The following is a 19,104-nucleotide window of genomic DNA, read 5'->3' as shown; positions in this document are numbered from 1 at the left end:
ATGCGTCAAAATGCGTGAGAATGCGTCAAAATGCATAAGAAAAAATGTGACGAAATGCGTAATCGAATCACTGCGATTTAATACAACTGATATCATAAAAGTATGTTAAATATATATGTCATTTTAAATTTACGTGGTTTTCTCTAGTTTACTTAACATTTGTTATTGGACATCTATAATATATAATAACCTAATTCGTGCGTTTTAGCCATGATTAAAACTACACATCAAATCAGTATTATATGAGAGATCTTACTTGAGATGTTTCTTCTACCACGATCAGAACTATTAAGACATGCACTTCGTTCTGTAACTCTTTTTAAAGTAGACATAATAAGGAGTGATCTAAAAATAGATCATGGGTTTTCCCACCTAACATGTCAAGACATGTCCATTATTGCACAACCAATTGCAATAATATGGGATGTAAACAAACAAGTGGTCAGACGACTACACCTCATTAAATAGTCATCTTACTATAATTTGCCTTATGTTGCGTGTATGTATGTATGTGTGTATGTGGGTAAAAGGCTCCCTCAGTTTTGATCCGAGCCTCGCCAAATTCGCACGGGGGATGCAGGAAAATACGGGGAGTGTCGTAAGCTACCTTCGGTCGAAATCGGAGGTCGAAGGTCAAAGGTCAAATTTTAAACTTGGTCCGATCGGGCTGTAATTCATACAGGAGATCAAGGAAAATACGTGGAGTGTCCTAAGCTACCTTCGGTCGAAATCGGAGGTCAAAGGTCAAATTTTAAACTTGGTCCGATTGGGCTGTAATTCATATGGGAGATCAAGGAAAATATGGGGAGTGTCCTACGCTACCTTCGGTCGAAATCGGAGGTCGAAGGTCAAAGGTCAAATTTTAAACTTGGTCCGATTGGGCTGTAATTCATATGGGAGATCAAGCAAAATATGGGGAGTGTCCTACGCTACCTTCGGTCGAAATCGGAGGTCGAAGGTCAAAGGTCAAATTTTAAACTTGGTCCGATTGGGCTGTAATTTATACGGGAGATCAAGGAAAATATGGAGAGTGTCCTAAGCTACTTTCGGTCGAATGCGGGGATCACATTTGGTTGCGATCGGTTAGGGATTGGGCTCAAAATCTGCAAAAATGTGAATTTTCAAAAATCCACAGTGCCCAAGTCAGTGACCATGGTACAAACAATTGCACTTGCTGCCTGTGTTCTATAAATAGCTCTGATGCATTCTGATACATGTATGTACTTGAACTTGGTAAAATCTATATTAAGCCAATGTCTCCCACTGTGGGTTTTGAAGGAAGAAAGAAAGAGTAGTCAGTAAAACAAGTAAATATATAAATTAATTAATTTAATTAACTACCGGTAATTAAGTAATGTCATCTGAGGTCACAGGTCATCCAACAGGTCATCTGCGGTCAAAGGTCATATGGGGTGAAACAGTATCTTATCAGCTGGATTGGGCTTAAACTTGATACAATAAATTGGAGGAATCGGTCTCAATAAAAGTCCCTATAGCATTAGGCCTATACCATTTTTATAGTAAGATACCAGCATATTGAGCTTAATAATCATTTACGCATACGGGTATACCTCTAGTTATTTACAAAACCTATTGTTAGTTATATACAAGGATTCATTAATTGCACTTCCTGGTTATTTGATCAATTATTAGTAGGCCTAATATTGGGGGGGGGGACTACTTTACAACAAGTTAGGACTTGTTTGTAATTGCACAACGCGATGTAATGTGGGATGATAGAGAAAACATGTGAGATAGGCCTACATGAACATGAGGCACATAGGTAAGAACCACTCTTAATCAACTTCTACAGGGTTGTAGGTTAATTAAACTTCAGATAAAACAATTAGATCTTATTTCAACAGGAACCAGTTATAAAGTCAGTTGTCAGTGTTGAACAACTACTAGCTGTCATTCAAAAATGTTATGAAAGTTCACTAATATAATTATTCAAATATTATGTGAACATACGAGATGCTCTATTACGCTTATACATTATTTATTTCGATGCAAAGAATTTCATAATGAAATGGTGTAAGTAGAACAAGATAAAGAAAAGATATTAAAACAACCATTCTGAGAAGGCGAAAAAATCCACAGCAACGCAGAATGTATAAGGTTGGAAATCAGATAGATATATACTTGGTCTTAACAGAGAGGTTACATGGTCATGCACACCTCCAGTATAGCTAAAGATATCATCAATTATCAATGTCAAGTATATCTCCTTTTCCATTAATGAATAGTTCACCATCTAAAGTCAAAATATCAATCAATAATCAATATCAAGTATTCCAGTAATGATGACAAGATAGTGATTCCACTGATGATTGACAGGAGATCGGTCTATTTGTTTGTAAACAGATCGGTCGAGCGTAAACAACATGTCCAGACTCGTTTGGAGGTCAGACATACATCATGTACATGGCATAGTTTATTTCGATCAATTAGGTTATTATTATTACAGATGTTCAATAACAAATGTTAAGTAAACTAGAGAAAACCACCTAAATTTAAAATGACATATATATTTAACATACTTTTATGATATCAGTTGTATTAAATCGCAGTGATTCGATTACGCATTTCGTCGCATTTGTTTTTGCTTACGCATTCTTACGCATTTTGACGCATTCTTACGCATTTTGACGCATTCGTGCGCATTTTGACGCATTTACAACGCATTCTTGCGCATTTTGACGCATTCTTATGCACTACTACGCATTTTGACGCATTTGCTAACGCATTCATACGCATTTTGACGCATTATTACGCATTTTGACGCATTCTTGCGCATCAACTCCTTTTGGAGCTATGAAGTCTTTAAACCGGGTTGACTCCGTTCTTTTTCATTTCGTTGTAAACAAAGTTCAGATCCAGAAATGGATGACACCGAGCATTCGAATGAGAATTTGGCTCATTCTGAGACGGAATCCTCAGATATGGAAGGTGAGGAGGAGGAGGAGGACGAGGGGGATTCGGACGACGAATCTAGTTCCGAGCTCGAAGATAATACCGCTTTTCAAGAATGGTATCAGCAAGCGTTGGATGAAACGAAAGAAACGAGGGATGAAAAATACCGGAAATATATCGATCGAGGCATGGATGAAGAACAAGCTCGAGAAAAAGATAACACTAAAACATTATGGGCTCTTCAACGGATCTTTTTTGATCAATACAGAACGCATCTGCAGACCGGTGTTCATCTACAAGACGACGAAACACATCGGGAGATCATGGAGGATCTTGAACAGAGAATGAACGATGGAAATGTTGTGGACAAGGCCCTAAAGAGGGTGCTAACGAAACATCGACATAAATTTGACGGTCTTTTCATATACGAGGAGAGTGATGAAGACACGGAAAATGAGAACAATGATTGAACGATTCAAGCCGATTAACAAAATAAACATTTTTCATAATAATCGAAGATTGAAAGGAAGTGGGACCTCATGTACTTTAACAAGCATTGTGTAAATTGTATTATACTATATAAACGATGTAACTATTATTGTATGTGTATCTCTATGTATATACATATATTTACTCACCTAGCGGGTGTCCCGCTAGTCTTACTATAAATAGGGGAATGTTGTATGTATCTATGTATCTATGTATGTATCGCTATAAAGGCTCCGTTAGTTTCAATCCAAATGTCGCCAAATTCAAACGGGAGATCGAGGAATATACGGGGACGTGTTTAAACTTTATGTGGTTGAAAACGGTCAAGAATTGGCCTCAAAATCAGTGAAAATGTGGTCCGTTGATATCCAAGGTAAACAAAAAGAGGTGTCAGTTACTAAGCTAGGCCTGCGCGTCGCACGGGCGTATCTAATGCCAAGCCGCTCGCGTAGCGCAGCGATACCGCGCGGGTAACGCAGCACTACGCCATGGCACGCGTAAACGACGCAGAGTCACGTAATGAATGATATTACGGGTGAACGACCGTAGCGTAATAAATACGGGAAACAGATGTGTGTTAAAAAGTACAAACAACATGAAGAGGTAGGCCTACTATAAATAAAAAAGAAAACAAAATGAGGACAAACAGGCTGTACGAGTATGTGGGTTATTATACTAAGTCACAAAATGAAACCGGGAATAAAATAGGCTAAAGAAGGAAAGAAAGAAACTCTTCAGGAAATGTAAGGGGAAAAAAAGCTATAATAAAATCAGGAAGTTTAAATAAAAAAGCTATTAAACTGAGGACAGAATTAAATAAATAACATGAAAACGGAAATCAAGCTATGCAGCAAATAAAATAGAAGCTAAAATGGAAATGTAAGAAAGGACAGATTTAGAAAATAACGGGAACGGGGTTGAATAAATAAAAAAACATGGTAACGGAAAATCGGAAGCTTAGCAGTAGAATTTTTTTTTTAAATGGAACAAAATTGGCCCATGTAGAAAAAACTAAAAAGAAAGAAAGAAGTTAAAATGGAAACGTAGGCTTAAAGATGGTCAGGTTCAGATAAATAAAATTTACCTTTTCAGTGATTCTACCTGTTCAGTAATTCCTCCTGTTTTAGTGAACGCTCCCATTTACTCATCTAGCGGGGACCCATTTCTATTTCTTGACAGGTGTCTTCCTCTCTGAGTTTCTTCCAGTTGATAGTGGTTGGCACTGGTTTTGGATTCCTGTTTCTTAGTTGGTGTGGTGCCCTGGTTTCCAACATAACTGTACGATGGCCAGTGTCGTCCTGTATGTTGGGCATGGTTTTGGAGTCTATTAAATGTCTTTGGTGTGATTTCCTAGCAAGAATAAAGTATATCTGTGATGCCTGCTCTAGGTCATTCCACTTATACTAGGTGTAAATTTGCTGAGCAAATGCATAGCTCCAGTGTTAGTTGACCGTTGTAATTTCTGTTGGTATTGTGGTCACTGTGTGGGCCGAGGTGTGCTTCCCATGGTGTCCTCTGGTTTCCCACTCTTCCGTTGAAATCCCCCATAACCAGTAGGTGGTCATCCGAATTTACCCCTTGGATTATGTCTGATAACTGATCATAAAAGTCATCCTTTTCTTCATCAGTGTATAAATCATTGCAGGGTGCATAGATTTAGATATATGTTGTATTTTTACCATCCTGTCTTATCTGCAGTTTCATTATTCTCTCTGAAATATATTCTCTGTCTCTGTGATGTTCTTTACAACTTCTGGGTGCAGAACAAAACCAACTCCATGCGTTGCTCTTGACCATATGAGGACATAATTGTTGTGGATTTCTTTCATCCCACATTCCTTTCGTCGGATGTCTGATATTCCAATGATGTTGATTCTGTATCTTACCATTATTTAAACAAGTTCTGGTTCTTTGTCGCCTAAGCCACTGTCTGACATTCCAAGTGGCTATTCTTTCCATTGTTCAAGTCCGAGGTCGTTTTCCGTTTCCAGGTCGTTGTCCGTTTGAATCTGTCCGTTTACATTTCCTTGAGTTACTTTGAGCGAGATTTAAATCCACTGCCGGCTGCATGCTGGGCTAGTCGCAGCTTCACCGCAGTCCTCGGGACTCCGGTATTATTTCTGCTTGTTAGGCAGTTTGGTCAGCAGCCGCTTCTTTTCACTATATTACAAGGCGCCTCTGTCCACGAAAGCGTGAAAGCCATTGTACCATGTGTTATATCCATATGTTTCATCTGCCATGTCGTTGACAACGGTTAGTTAACCCATAGCTGGGGAGAAGTGGTATAATAGGATAAATAAATATACAAAAAAGAGAGGAGAGATAGTCACAATACCAGTTTGTGCCCACACTAGCTTTGACCTGACAACACAAAGAAGTAGGGTGTCGTCCATGTGGGGATGCGCCGTCACCTTCAGACTGGGGATCTGTATCCTGTACCCCAGAATGAAATCACTAATTGAGTCGTGATTATCCCAAGGATCAGGCGCCTCTAACCCTAGCAGTAGGATAAAAGCCTGGTATCCTAGACAAACCGAGGAATGAATGATGGAACAACTAACAAAGCCAACTAAATAGAACAAATAAAATTAGTCAGAAGAAAGTTGCAGAGAGAGTGACAGAGAGGAATGAGCTAGGGAGGCAGAGGAAGCTAGCATCCTCACTCTAGTAAAGAACCAGCCGTCTCCACATGGCAATAACAGATGGAAAAAGTGAAAGGTGGCGGTTTGCCATTGCCTTCCACCCTTAAATGGAGCACCCATTGGGGTAGATAAAAACACCCATGGGAAACCCAAAAGTTGCTGTTAAGGGTAACTTTAAGCTCCTCGGCAGTGCTAAGCACTGCCTCCCCTTTGTACATACACTTTAAAGCCATATTGTAACATTTGCTAAAGGGGACGCCCTAAATATTTTCCGAAATTCTGGTTTTTACACAATAATTGTAATGTACTTTAGTAAACATAGATACTCTGCAAAAATCAAGACGCAAGACGGTTTATCATTGGAATGGAAATATTAGTCGAACACGTTTCATTGTTCATACAATTTTATTCAAGGACTGTTCAATTTTAAAGATATCAATTTTTAATCATTTGCCATAAAATTTGTATTATATTGGGATTTTTGGTTTAATAAAAATTATTTGATATAAATCAGATCCCACAAAAAAAATGCCATTCAAATTGCAGGAGGTGTAAGATCCCAAGTTACCATCACCTTGAGTATTGATGAGGGCAATGAAGTTACACAAGGAGACACCACCATATTGACATGTAGCTACACTGGAAAAGCATCGGATAATCCTCTATGGAGATTGGGATTTAATCATGGACCAGAGGATCCCACTATGGTGGATCCGATACCATTGACCAGAATTGCACATTTCTATCTGTATACCACACCTGACAATCCCAATCCTATCTACGAGCCTCCCTTCAGTGAACCTGCGTATGTCATGACTATCGATAACGTCGATCTTGGTACCTCAGGATCAAGTCAACTTACAATAAACTCTGCCACACTGACTGATGCCAGACGATATTGGTGTCAAGTAAATATAGATACCGAAATTTTGTATGCAGATGCGAACCTTACTGTTATAGGTGAGTGTGTGAATCCATTAAAAAGGGGCAAAAATATTCCTTCTGGGACTGAGATTTGTGTACATTATCTATCTAACTAACTATAGGAAAAAGTTGCGTCGGCAGTGTGAATAGTAAAAGGTAAAAAGTGTGAACATGGTGAAACTATCGTAAAATATGCAAAGTCTGGCGAGCTTTCGGCCGTAAGCCTTTTCATAGCCATAATAAAATATGTATTATTATTTTGGATGAAAACACGCGGGCATTTCTTCTTAACCAATCATAACAAGTTTTATATCTACGGAAAATTGAAAGCATGAATATTCGTGTTCCGTCAGTCAGGGCTCGAAAAAATGTTAATTTCCCGGGAAGCGAGCTAAATTTCCCACAATTAATAACATGTTTTTACATACAAAAAAGACCAATTTCACTCCAAATACCAGAATTTCCCTCCAAACACCAACATTTCCTGGGAATGAGCTTCCCGAATTCCCCATTTTTTCGAGTCATGCGGTAAATTAAAGAGCGACATGCTAATTGACCGTGTATGTTACACGGACGAGCCCCTTTGGCTACTTTCCCATTGAGAACCCGACGTTTTAACCAAGATTTAGAATGGTTTAATGACAAATCGTGAGTGTTTCGTAGTCACAGAAATCTTTGAAGTAAGGGAGCATAGGTTTTTGCACTATAAACACACACTGACCAAATGCCGTGTATAAGAATAGCCCGACACATCATGGCCCTATTGGTTCCTTCCTCACCATAGTTCGTACGGAGAAGGACAGTGGAAATCCACTGTGGTGGAAATCGTAGTGACGGAGGTGTGAGTACCTCGGGCTAGTATAAGAAGTGCGTAAACTATTAATTAGGCCCGGTAATTAGGCAGATGCACGAAAGCTTTTCATATGTCACACATAACCTTGTTCGTATTCATTTTCAGTACCTCTTCAGACGGTTGTTTTATCAAACGCAGGACAAAGTTATGCAAATGGTTCATCGGTTGCAGTATTTGACGGCGTTTCTCACAAATTTAAGTGTATTGCCACTGCTGGAAATCCAGCAGCAAGTATAGGTTGGAAACTGGCAAATCAGCCTACTGATGCAGACGGTGAAAGCGAGGAAAAACCTAATGCAGATGACCCAAACTTGTTTGACACAGAAAGTACCAAAACCATCATGCCATCATTTAATGCTCATCACAGAAGAAATGTTGAATGCAAAGGATGGCAGAGTAATGCAGTTCCTAGTGTTTATAGCTTTGTCTCTCTCGATATATTTGGTAAGTGAAAATGGAAATAAAACTGATTTGGCTTACTATATTCGAATCTTCTTAATTCCTTTCAAATACATCACCGTGTGATATTCTGTTGCGTATTAAATACGCAGTGATGCGTCATGTTTATTCTCAAGCATCAGAAAACGCATTTGAAAATTTTGTCATGAGTGCCCCATGACAAAAAAATGAAAGAGAAAATCAGGAGGGCAAAGGAAAAGAAAAGGGGCAAGGATCCCCTTTTCTACCAAAATTCAGCCCGATCATAGGCCAAAATAGGGTAAAATACAAATTTTTTGCGTGCTACGCGCGCACATTGTAATCATAAATCCCTTTCCATCCTGATAATGGACAAAAATAGTGTAAAATACCAAAGTTTTGCGCACTACGCGCGCACATCGTCCAAACGAAGCCTTTTTGGACTGAAGCTCGAAGACATACAGTCTCTATGTATTATATGATGCAACTGTATTTTTTTCGTCTGTGCAACCGCCCCTGGTTAAGGGGTCGGGCATACACCTTTGCACAGTATTTCTGTGAGACCTAAGAGCACATCACATGCACCAAATTGCATTCTGAATACGAGGATTGTCCTTCTGGTGTCAAATAATTTTGATTTTTGGAAATTCGCAATATAATATAAATTTTACGACAAATTATGAAAACTAGCGGGATACCCGCGCTTCGCGCGGGTCCCCGTCAGATGGGAGCGTTCACCATAACAGGAATAATTACTGAACAGGTAGAATCATTGAAAAGGTACATTTTATTTTTCTAAACCTGTCTCTTCTTACACTTTCTTTTTTAGTTTCTTTTGCTTAGCTTGTGATTTTCCGTTTCCATATTATTTATATATTTAACCTCGTTCCCATTATTTTCTAAATCTGTTCTTTCTTACATTTCCCTTTAGCTTCTTTGTTTATTTGCTGCTTGTGATTTCCCGTTTCCATGTTTTTTATTTAATTCTGTTCTCATTATTTTAGCTTCTTTTTTCTTACATTTCCTGATTAGTTTCTTTCCTTCTTTGTTTCGTTCCCGTTTCATTTAGTTACTTTAACTCGTACTTTTTTGTCCTCATTTTAATTTTATTTTTCTTCATAGTACCGCTTCATGTTGTTTATACAACAAACATCTTTTTCCCGTATTTATTCCTCTCATAGCGTGTCTGCGGACGTGTTCACCGGTTATCATAATCCCGCGACCCGTCCATGTACCTTTTTGTCCTTTATTTTTCCTTCTTTCCGTATTATCATGTCCACTGGTCTCTGGCTCGCAGTCGCGTGGCTCTGCGCCGTTTACGCGCCCATTGGCGTAGTGCGCATTACGCACGAGGCGCCGACGCGCTGCCGGCCAGCTGCAGTGACGCGTAGGCTGACAACCGATTTTCATAACAAAAACCCGTTTTACCTATATTTTCACTGTTTTTGCAGCCAATTCTTGACCGTTTTCAACCAAATAAAGTTTAAACACGTTCCCGTATATTCATCGATCTCCCGTATGAATTTGGCGACATTTGGATCGAAACTGACGGAGCCTTTATAGGCATACATAGATACATAGATAGATACAACATTCCCCTATTTATAGTAAGATTTGACATCTAACAGTCCTCAAAAGTAAAATAAATCTAATTATTATAGTAAAGGACCAGCCTGTATATCCGTGATCAATTCATAGCCCAAAGGTTTGAAAGTCGTTTTTGGAGCTTTGATTGATTCTGAACATGGACTGTAGCAGTCCATGTTCAGAATAAATTTAGGTTGGGCTCACATCCATGAACTTACAGGCATTACGAAGAGGAGTCAATCAAGGTCAAATGAGGGTCAAATGTTCAGAATGCTCCAGTTATGTCAAATAATATATCAAATTACTCGTATGGTCATGAGGATTCATGTATAGTTTGTTGTGCGTCTGATCTTTCATGAGGGCGCTATGACAAGAGATAAAAGGTCAACAAACGTTTGAATTCTGACCATTTCGCAAAATATAGATATCAGGGTCCGAGTTTGGTAATTTTGGTGTCTAATTAGATGTTTTGCACGAGAAATACAACTAAGCAACTTAAAAAAACTATACAAGGAACTATTAACCCTCTTTTGCCACATGGCTGCCAAAAGTTAAGTATCAAAAGTGATAATTTCTATAGTACCGGGGTACTGTTTTAACTCACCACTGCGTGCTTGTTTGTTACCTGCAGCAAAATGCCTTATGAATGTATACTAAAATGTGAAAAGCCGTGTAAGTCCTCTGATACTATCGGCAAATGTAAATGAAAGAGTTTACAAACATAAACCAAATTTTGTGATGTTTACAACACCACTTCATGGAAAGATGAGCCTAGAAGTTATGACATACATCAGACATGTTATAAATCAATCTCATCTTCAGACAAGCTTGAAAAGACCCAACAGCGCAAAAGCAAAGAAAGTGACATTGCTCAGTGTCCAAGTCAACCACCAAGTTCTGAAAGTGATGATGAGACAGACAGAGGCACCATTAGCACACACCCAAGTGCCTGCTTTCATCTGTGTGTGGGCCTCTCCACGACAATAACTAAATAGGTAAGGTACATATGCAGGGTGCGGCACCCAAAGAGAGTGCGGGGTAAGCTATTCAGAAGTAACACTCAGGACTCAGCATAGCACTCCTTCAAGCGCCACACAGTCACACAGAAGATGGGGAGCTAAAGGATCATCTCACACAGATTACCATGCCGACGTCTTTCGCAAATGTATGATGTACGTACCACCATGCCTGGTTCTTCAAGTTCGTCAACCACAATTATTTAAGTCAGATGGTGCAATTCATCATTAGAATGTGCGTCTCATAGAGGCAAGGAATTTGTTCTTTACACACATGGACTTAATCATCTTCACTGAGAATGAGTTCCGTTCACTACAGTCCCTCTTAGCAGACTACAAACACATCGTCGGTGACCATGGCTATGCCGCGGTCAATGTCAAATCGTCGTATCTCTAGGACCTGCTCATTAATGAGTACCAATTTATAACAATTCGGTCAGAGACCAGGCGAGAACCCAATAATGCCTATGCACTAAATTAAAGGGTGGCCTAATTACACCAAACACAAAATAAAAGGGACAGACAAAATGGATGAGAAAAAATAAATCAAGACAAAACAAATGAGGTGCAGAAGGAGATGGCTAGCACACCTGGTCATTAATGGCAGATTTGAAGGCAGCCAGGGATGGAGATTTGACTACAGTGTCAGGAAGGTAATTCCATAGGGTAGGTGCATATGGGAAAAAAGATTTTTGAGACGGGGAGAGACGGGAAAATGGAATAACAAGGGCGCAGCTGTTGAGATTGCGAAGGCCAGGGCGCGGGTGCAGTTTAAATGGGTTTGGCGAAGAGCATAGCTTGTGAAGGATGTTGTACAAGTGGCAGAGTGTGGCCAGATCGCGACGTTTGGAGAGGAGGGGGAGGTCTACTTTTGAAAATAGATCCTCATGGGAAAGCTTCCATTCCTGCAAGATCACACGGAAGGCAAAGCGCTGGGTGGATTCTAACCGGTTTGTGAGCGTCTGGTTTAAAGGGTGGTATGTGATTGAGCCATATTCAAGGGTTGGACGAACAAGAGCCAGATATAGAGAACGGCGGATATGGAGTGGGGCATTGTGGAAAGATCTGTGAAGGAAGCCTATTGTTCTATAAATGCTATCGACATGATCTTTCCACGAAAGATTGTTACTGATCCAAATACCAAGGAATTTAACAGAGCAAACTCTTTCAATGGGCTGTTGATTCATATAGAGCTGCATCTGTGGGTAAGGTTCTTTTTTTGTTGATATTATCATGGTCTTGGTTTTGCTGGCATTGGCTGAGAGATGGTTGGAACGGAACCAGTTATGGATAGCATTAATGTCCTCTTGGAAGCCCGTCAAATCAGAATTGCAAGTAAGAGGCTTATAAAGTGTGGTGTCATCTGCATAGAGCACCAAGGCACTGTCCTGGGAGAAATTAGAAAGGCAAAGATCGTTAGCATAGATAAGAAAAAGAAGAGGGCCCAGGACAGAGCCTCACGGCTGTTTGATGTATATAGAATTGGCTTCATTATTAACTAAATGCAAACTATAGATGGCGCTATTTATCCTAAATCATATTTTTTTATTTGCAAGGGTTAGGTGATTAATACCGCCATTAAAACAGCTGAAATAGGTAAAACAAGCAACAAGGACATTTTATAAACATATTTTATCAAACAATAAAAGGAATTATTTGTATTAAAAGCTTGAAAGGGTAGTTTCCAGTAACTAAATAGCGCCACCAATTTTGGCATTAATACATACATTTTATATCCGAAAAAGCTTTAAAAAATACTGTAAAAGTGAATAATTTGTAAAAGAGGGGAAATTAAAGTTGAGAACGACTCAAAAGCATCTGTATACATTAGCACGATGTCACCTTTAGCTGTTTAAGCCTCAAATTTGGTTATACATGATGTTTTATTTGAAAAACTAATAAATGATCCCATCAAACAACCGTGGCCTTGGGGTATAAAGGACGGTAGTTGGAGGCAGACTGGCGGTCACCAGATTTAAAGATCGGAATCACACGGGAAAGCTTCCACGCGCTGGGGACGCAGCCAGTATGAAGGGATAGATTGAACAGTTGAACAAGGAGAGGAGAGACAGAAAAGGCTGTGTTCTTCAGCATCACACTGGTGATCCCATCTACACCGGCGGCAGAGTTGTTTTTCAGTTTGCGGATAAGCTTATGGATTTCACCAGTGTAGCAGCTGAAATGAGAAATAGAAGAAACTGTATCATAGTTAGAAATAAAAGAATCAGACACTTCATCTTGGTTGAAATATTCAGAGAAGAAGCAACTAAAGACATTGGCAATGTCACACGGGGTGTTGGCAGTGACATCATTGTAGTGGATACTGTCCGGAATGGAAGACTGAGTGGACTTGGATTTAACATAACCCCAGAAGCGTTTGCCAGGAGAGTTGTTATCAAGCAGGTTGGAAAAATAATCTTGTTTGGCATACTTAAGCTGATTAGAAATTTTGTTTCTAACCTCTCTATACTTCTTATAATCATTAGTCCTCTTGGACTTTTTCCACTGATTGAACAATCTGTGCTTCTTTCTAATGAGTTTACGAAGCTCTGAATTCAGCCACGGAGAGTCATTGGTCTTACATTTAACAGACTTTTGAGGAATAGAAGTACACATGGTCTGCATAAAGGCTCCATGGAAACTTGTCCAAGCTTGGTCAACATCGTCATATTCATTGAATTGAAAATTAAGCAGCTCCCTATTAGCTGCCTCCCAATCTGCTTTGCTTATTGCCAGATTGGTCGACTAACAGCCTTGGTTGGGGTAGGCTGAAGGTTAATAGAACACTGAATGACAGTATGGTTGCAAGCACCAAGGGGAGACAAGTGAGTAATATTGCTGATCAAGTTAGCATCATTAGTATAAACATGGTCAAGAAGAGATTCAGAGGTTGGACCAAAGAATGTTGGCTGGGATATATGCTGTTTCAAACCATAGCTGTGCTGGAGATCAGATAACTCATCAAACAGATAATGGGATGAGTCAAACAGGTTAACGTTAAAGTCCCCAAAGACAATTAATTTAGAGTCCATGGGGCTAGAGCGGAGAGCTTGTGCAATACTGGAACTAAGTTGAGGAAGTGTGTTAGTGTTCCGGAATGGGGGCGATAGTACAAGCATATCATCAGATTACATTTGACAAACTTGCATGCAACCCAAACACTTTCACAATCAGGAGTGGAAAGATTATTACAAATCCTAGGCTTAAGGGAGTTGTGGATAAACATACATACGCCACCACCACGGGTAGCACGGTCATTTCTAAGCATACAATAGTCCAGTCAAAGTGGGTTTTGACTCACCACTAATTGCAACAGAATTTTTTTCACTGCTATGAATGTCAGAGATGTTCCCTGAACAGCATACAAAAGTATACTAAAATATACTTGGTGGAAAGATAGATACCAAATTATTCCTCTAGTCATACATGTCATAAGGATTCAGAAAAAATATAGTTTGCCATATCTGTGATGTACGGTTCTTGAGTTATAACCGAAAAGGTCAAAGGTCAAAATGTTGGGTTCCACAGAGGTCAAAAAACTAAAAATTGTCTGATTTTAACCAAAATGGTCTCAAATTGTTCGGCTTGCAAACATAATTCATTTAAAGAATATTTGCACTCTTTAGGTTGTTTAACTACATGCGTAACATCAAAAACTAGGTCGGGTCAATAGAGTTCAATGGTCAAGGACCTCTTTTACCCTGCTACCTAGGTAACGAAACATCCAAGATATGGCAAACTATTCTTATTTTGGAGTGTTTTTAAAGGACGAACACATTGAGACCATTTTTAAGGAGATCGGAGCATTTTTTTTTTTTTGACCCACGTGGAGCCCAAAATTTGACCTTTGACCTTTTTGCTTATAACTTGAGAATGGTACATCACAGATATGACAAACTATACTTTTTCTGACTCCTTAAGACTAGAGGAATGCTGTGGTATAGTTTTTATAAAGATTAAAGCAATTTTGAAATTTGACCCTGTATGACCTTTTCCCGCGAAAAACTACCTTTCCACCAAGTATATTTTAGCATATTTTTGGTGTGATGTTCAGAGGACATCTCTAAAATGTATAAAAGTGAAAAAAATTCTGTTGCAATTAATGGTGGTCGACACCACTAATTTGTTTAGATTGACTGGTTCATTACTTATACAGAGTTCAGAGTCAGTAATATTTGCATTGAGCCAAGATTCAGTAATGCCTATAATGGCAGGTTTAGAGTTCATAGTCCTCTATGAAGCCAAGCACAGAGACAATTGGCTTCAAAGAGGAGTTGCTACACTGACACTGCTATTTTGTCCCTTGGTATCATTGATCAGCAGTTTCTCCATAACCTGGCACAGAGACAATTGGCTTCAAAGAGAGAAATGAGAATAACAAGAGCGAGTGGGTATACGATGTTGGGGGAGGAGTTGCTACACTGACACTGCTATTTTGTCCCTTGGTATCAGTGATCAGCAGTTTCTCCATAACCTGGCACAGAGACAATTGGCTTCAAAGAGAGAAATGAGAATAACAAGAGCGAGTGGGTATACGATGTTGGGGGAGGAGTTGCTACACTGACACTGCTATTTTGTCCCTTGGTATCAGTGATCAGCAGTTTCTCCATAACCTGGCACCGTGGCTGTCTAAAAGATCAAAGACACATCTACGGTCCCATATCGATCATTTTAAAGAAGGCGAAGAGCTCTAGGCGAAGTTACTCTAGAGCTGTTGACACTCAGTTTGACCTCCATGATCACCTATCACATCAATGGACAGTACACTATCATTGTTATCAACCTGGGTGTCAATATCCATGGTATGACGAGGATTAAAGATCTGGTGGAAACTCTATACAAGCACGCTGCTCCTTTATAAGCACTGGGCTCTGATAGATATTGAAGCATCATCAACCTGCCCGCAGGAGATTGCAGACAGCAAGCTAGCCATTGTTATCATCGACAACGATTTCAAGATCGATACTATGACAGGCAATGCAACAGGAGCTCAGACACATCAACATCAGCGCGCGTGCATTATTTTGTCTAATTTCTCTCCCAACAAGTATTAAATACGCGTTCATTAAGTGTGCAATATTATTTGTTTGTCTGTTAACATGTCTTGGGTGACAAATAAAACACTATTTACCATGATAAAATCGTTGACAAGCACATGTATTTAATTTTACAGCAGAATGTGAAACATTTATTTATCTTTTAATCTGTTTTAAGTGTGAAAAGAGAATCGTTATATACCTGTATCATGATAAAACAGTTAAACAATTTTGTATTGTTGTGTAATTGATGAATTCTTTTGATTTCACGAATGAACTGTTGATAAACTTGATGTTATCATTGATTTATATGTAAAGCCCTCTTTTTCATTCCCCAGTAAAAGTGGCACAATTGCGATTTTACCATTTCGTTGTTGTGATGTGCCCTGAGTAATTTAATTTGATTATCTTTGTGTACAATTAAAATCCATGTCATAAGACATGATTCCTCTCAGCAAATTGAATGGATAGCTGGGACTTCCCTTTTCAGTGTGTTGCACAATTGGAAAGTCCCCTGAGATTGTAAAGTGAAAATGATGGAATTCCCCTAAGGAAGTGATGTAATGAGAAAGGTTAATGTTATAATTAAGGCTTGGGAATTTCCAAGATCACATTTGGCTATTAATATTTGGTATTTCCCACTGCTTGGTATATAAGAAAATGTAAACACAATTATTCACAGTTTATAGTGTTGATGTGGGCTAGCTAGCTAATATGCTTACAGTCCAATTCCTTCAAAGAAAGGAAATTGCAAACCAGAATTATTTTTAAGTAGTCAATGTACTACTACCTGCCAGTGTTGTCGGAGAAGATCTAGAATACGTCAAAGAACGTACTTCTTCTAAGAAAGGAATATATAATCTTCTGTTGCTGAAGTCTGGTTTTTTGATCCAACGCAACTGTCAATATAAGTGGGGACAACTGCATCGCAGTCCTGCTTCCTGAAGATATTGTGAAAGGTGGAAATAGCACCATGTTTGGAGAAAGCAGCGCAGGGAGTTAAGTTTGGAGAAAGCAGTTCAAGGAGTTAAATTCGGAGAAAGCAGCGCAAGGAGTTAAGTTTGGAGAAAGCAGCACCATTTTTGTGTGAGGATTTTAATCGCAAGGATATTTATCAATGCAAGTGTACAATGGACTTCGCTGATTTTCGCAGGACAAGTGATTAAGGATATTTACAGCAGCCGTCCAGAACATTGCAAGAACTCTGTTATCTTCAAGAAGAAGAATGCTGGCTAAGTACCAATAAGTTAAATTAATCATTGTGATTGTGTGATTATTTTATATGTGCATTTGTTGTCATATATTGTACCAATCATATACGACTTTCAATTAAAGAGTTAGATTTTGTTAGCTTAATCAAACAGTGTATTTGTGTTGTGCATTCGTGTGAATTTGGGTAAAAGGTGATTTTGGCCTTGAGTCAAGTACGACTCGTAACATTGTTAACTAAACATATCTCGAGATTAAAACAAGCAAATTTAACAGAACATTTGAGAGCTAAGACTATGCCCGAGACGTTGATGTAAGCATCATGTCACAACGGCATTTTCTAATTGCCAAAGAGGGCGCTTTTTACTTGCACGATTTTTTTAGACAGGCTGAAGATGGTCTATGCACTAGTCTCATAGAATATGTTTCTTTCTCAATCTATCTTAATGTCTTTGATAAGTCCTGCATGCATTCATTGTTGATCTTCAGTTGATAGTGTGAATCCAATCCAAGCAGAATCGAACGAAAGCTAACACTTCTCCCTAAAAACACATGTTTACATTAGTTCAACAGATAATGCAATTCAATGTTATAGCAAGGCGAATGATGTAAATCTGTTGAAAACTATGATTAAAGAGTTTTTAAACTTCAACACTACACTATTTTTCGCTCACCTGGAACGTTTTCACTAGTTCGACTAGCGTCTTCAGCAGATGGTGATGCTGTGATGGTATCTTGTCTACGATCGGGATAACCTTCACTGATGACGTCATATGATCTTTAATCATTTTATCTACCACTACGTATGAATATCCACTCTGTTGAAAACTACCTATCCAAGCATATTTTTTGACCAAAATGTAGGTTTTAAAAGTCAAAACCTCAAGTATTCCTTACAATATTTGTCAAAATTTTATGGCATTAAATGAAAGAGCACACTTATATTGGCCATATACTAGCTACATTAGAATGAGCATAGCAAATTCTCTTTAAATTGCAAATCTTGTGCAAAAAGTTACTGATTTCGCCTGTTTTGTCATACGGTTGTAAATTCAATGATTTCGGGACTTAAGCTTGGATAACAAATGACACAATTCACAGGAGTGATTGTTTAAATGTCTGTCATGTTACTAACAAAGAATTACCGTATATTTGATGCATAACTATACCGTACACTTGATGTTTGACTTAAGGGCGCACAACACTGGATATTACATTTCTCCCTTTTATGAGAATTTGGCTTCCAAACAAAATGTTAACACATGCATGTTTAAATTTGGTTCCAACTACATTTATCTCATAATCCTAATTCTGGTTCTGTATGGATAGCCAATAACAGTAATATCTGGATACTGTTTTAAAGTTCTTAAGACAATGTTTTGTCTGGTAAAATCTCAATAGCTTGGCTTGATTATCTAAAAGTTCTTCAAACTGATAAATGTTTGAACTTCAAAATGTTCATAACTTTTAAGTGTCAAAGTTTAACATGTAACTTCAAATGTTCTCAACTTTTATTTGTTAAATTGAACAAGTAACAAGTTTTGCTTTCTTTATAGTCTCTATTTGTCTTGGTTTTTTTTTCAAAACATTTCTTATTTCAGTCTTTAAACATGTGTATTTTCACATGTGTCATTGTGTATTTTCACAATGTTTATATAGTCAAATAAACTGAAAGTAAGTTTCAACTGGAGTATTTCATGTTGGTTTAAGTGACCATTCAATATCATATGCAATATGGGGAAAAAACACAGGATATGTAATGCACCAACAAATGAAAATGATGATGATAAAATGCGTGCAGATAAACATAACTTCAGAACATCTCGTTCTTACAAGAAATTCAATGAAACTGACTTCTTAAATGATTTGTTTCAAACTGGGATAGTGTATTTAATACTAGTAATGTAACAATTCAGCTGAACTATTTGAAAAGTTATTTCTTGAAGTAATTGACAGGCATGCACCTTTCAAAAAGCATAGAATTCGTAAAAAGTGTTCTCCATGGATCACCGATGATG

The 19,104-nt window shown here is 38.5% G+C and overlaps 1 protein-coding gene across 1 annotated transcript in view; it reads left to right on the top strand.

Annotated features, from left to right (window-relative positions):
* Nucleotides 1-4,685: 4,685 nt before the first annotated feature.
* The window catches only part of LOC140145292 (nephrin-like), a gene marked incomplete at its 3' end in the record, with an annotated part of 107,117 nt that continues 92,698 nt past the window's right edge, over nt 4,686-19,104 (top strand). The window contains exons 1-3 of the mRNA XM_072167051.1: nt 4,686-4,702; nt 6,559-7,004; nt 7,927-8,265. Of these exons, the coding sequence (XP_072023152.1) occupies nt 4,686-4,702; nt 6,559-7,004; nt 7,927-8,265 (802 nt within the window). The remainder of the gene's footprint in view (nt 4,703-6,558; nt 7,005-7,926; nt 8,266-19,104) is intronic.

This window comes from Amphiura filiformis, unplaced genomic scaffold (assembly GCF_039555335.1).
Source record: "Amphiura filiformis unplaced genomic scaffold, Afil_fr2py scaffold_200, whole genome shotgun sequence".
In the NCBI taxonomy this organism is placed as follows: domain Eukaryota; kingdom Metazoa; phylum Echinodermata; class Ophiuroidea; order Amphilepidida; family Amphiuridae; genus Amphiura; species Amphiura filiformis.
This window is presented reverse-complemented; position numbering and strand designations above follow the sequence as displayed.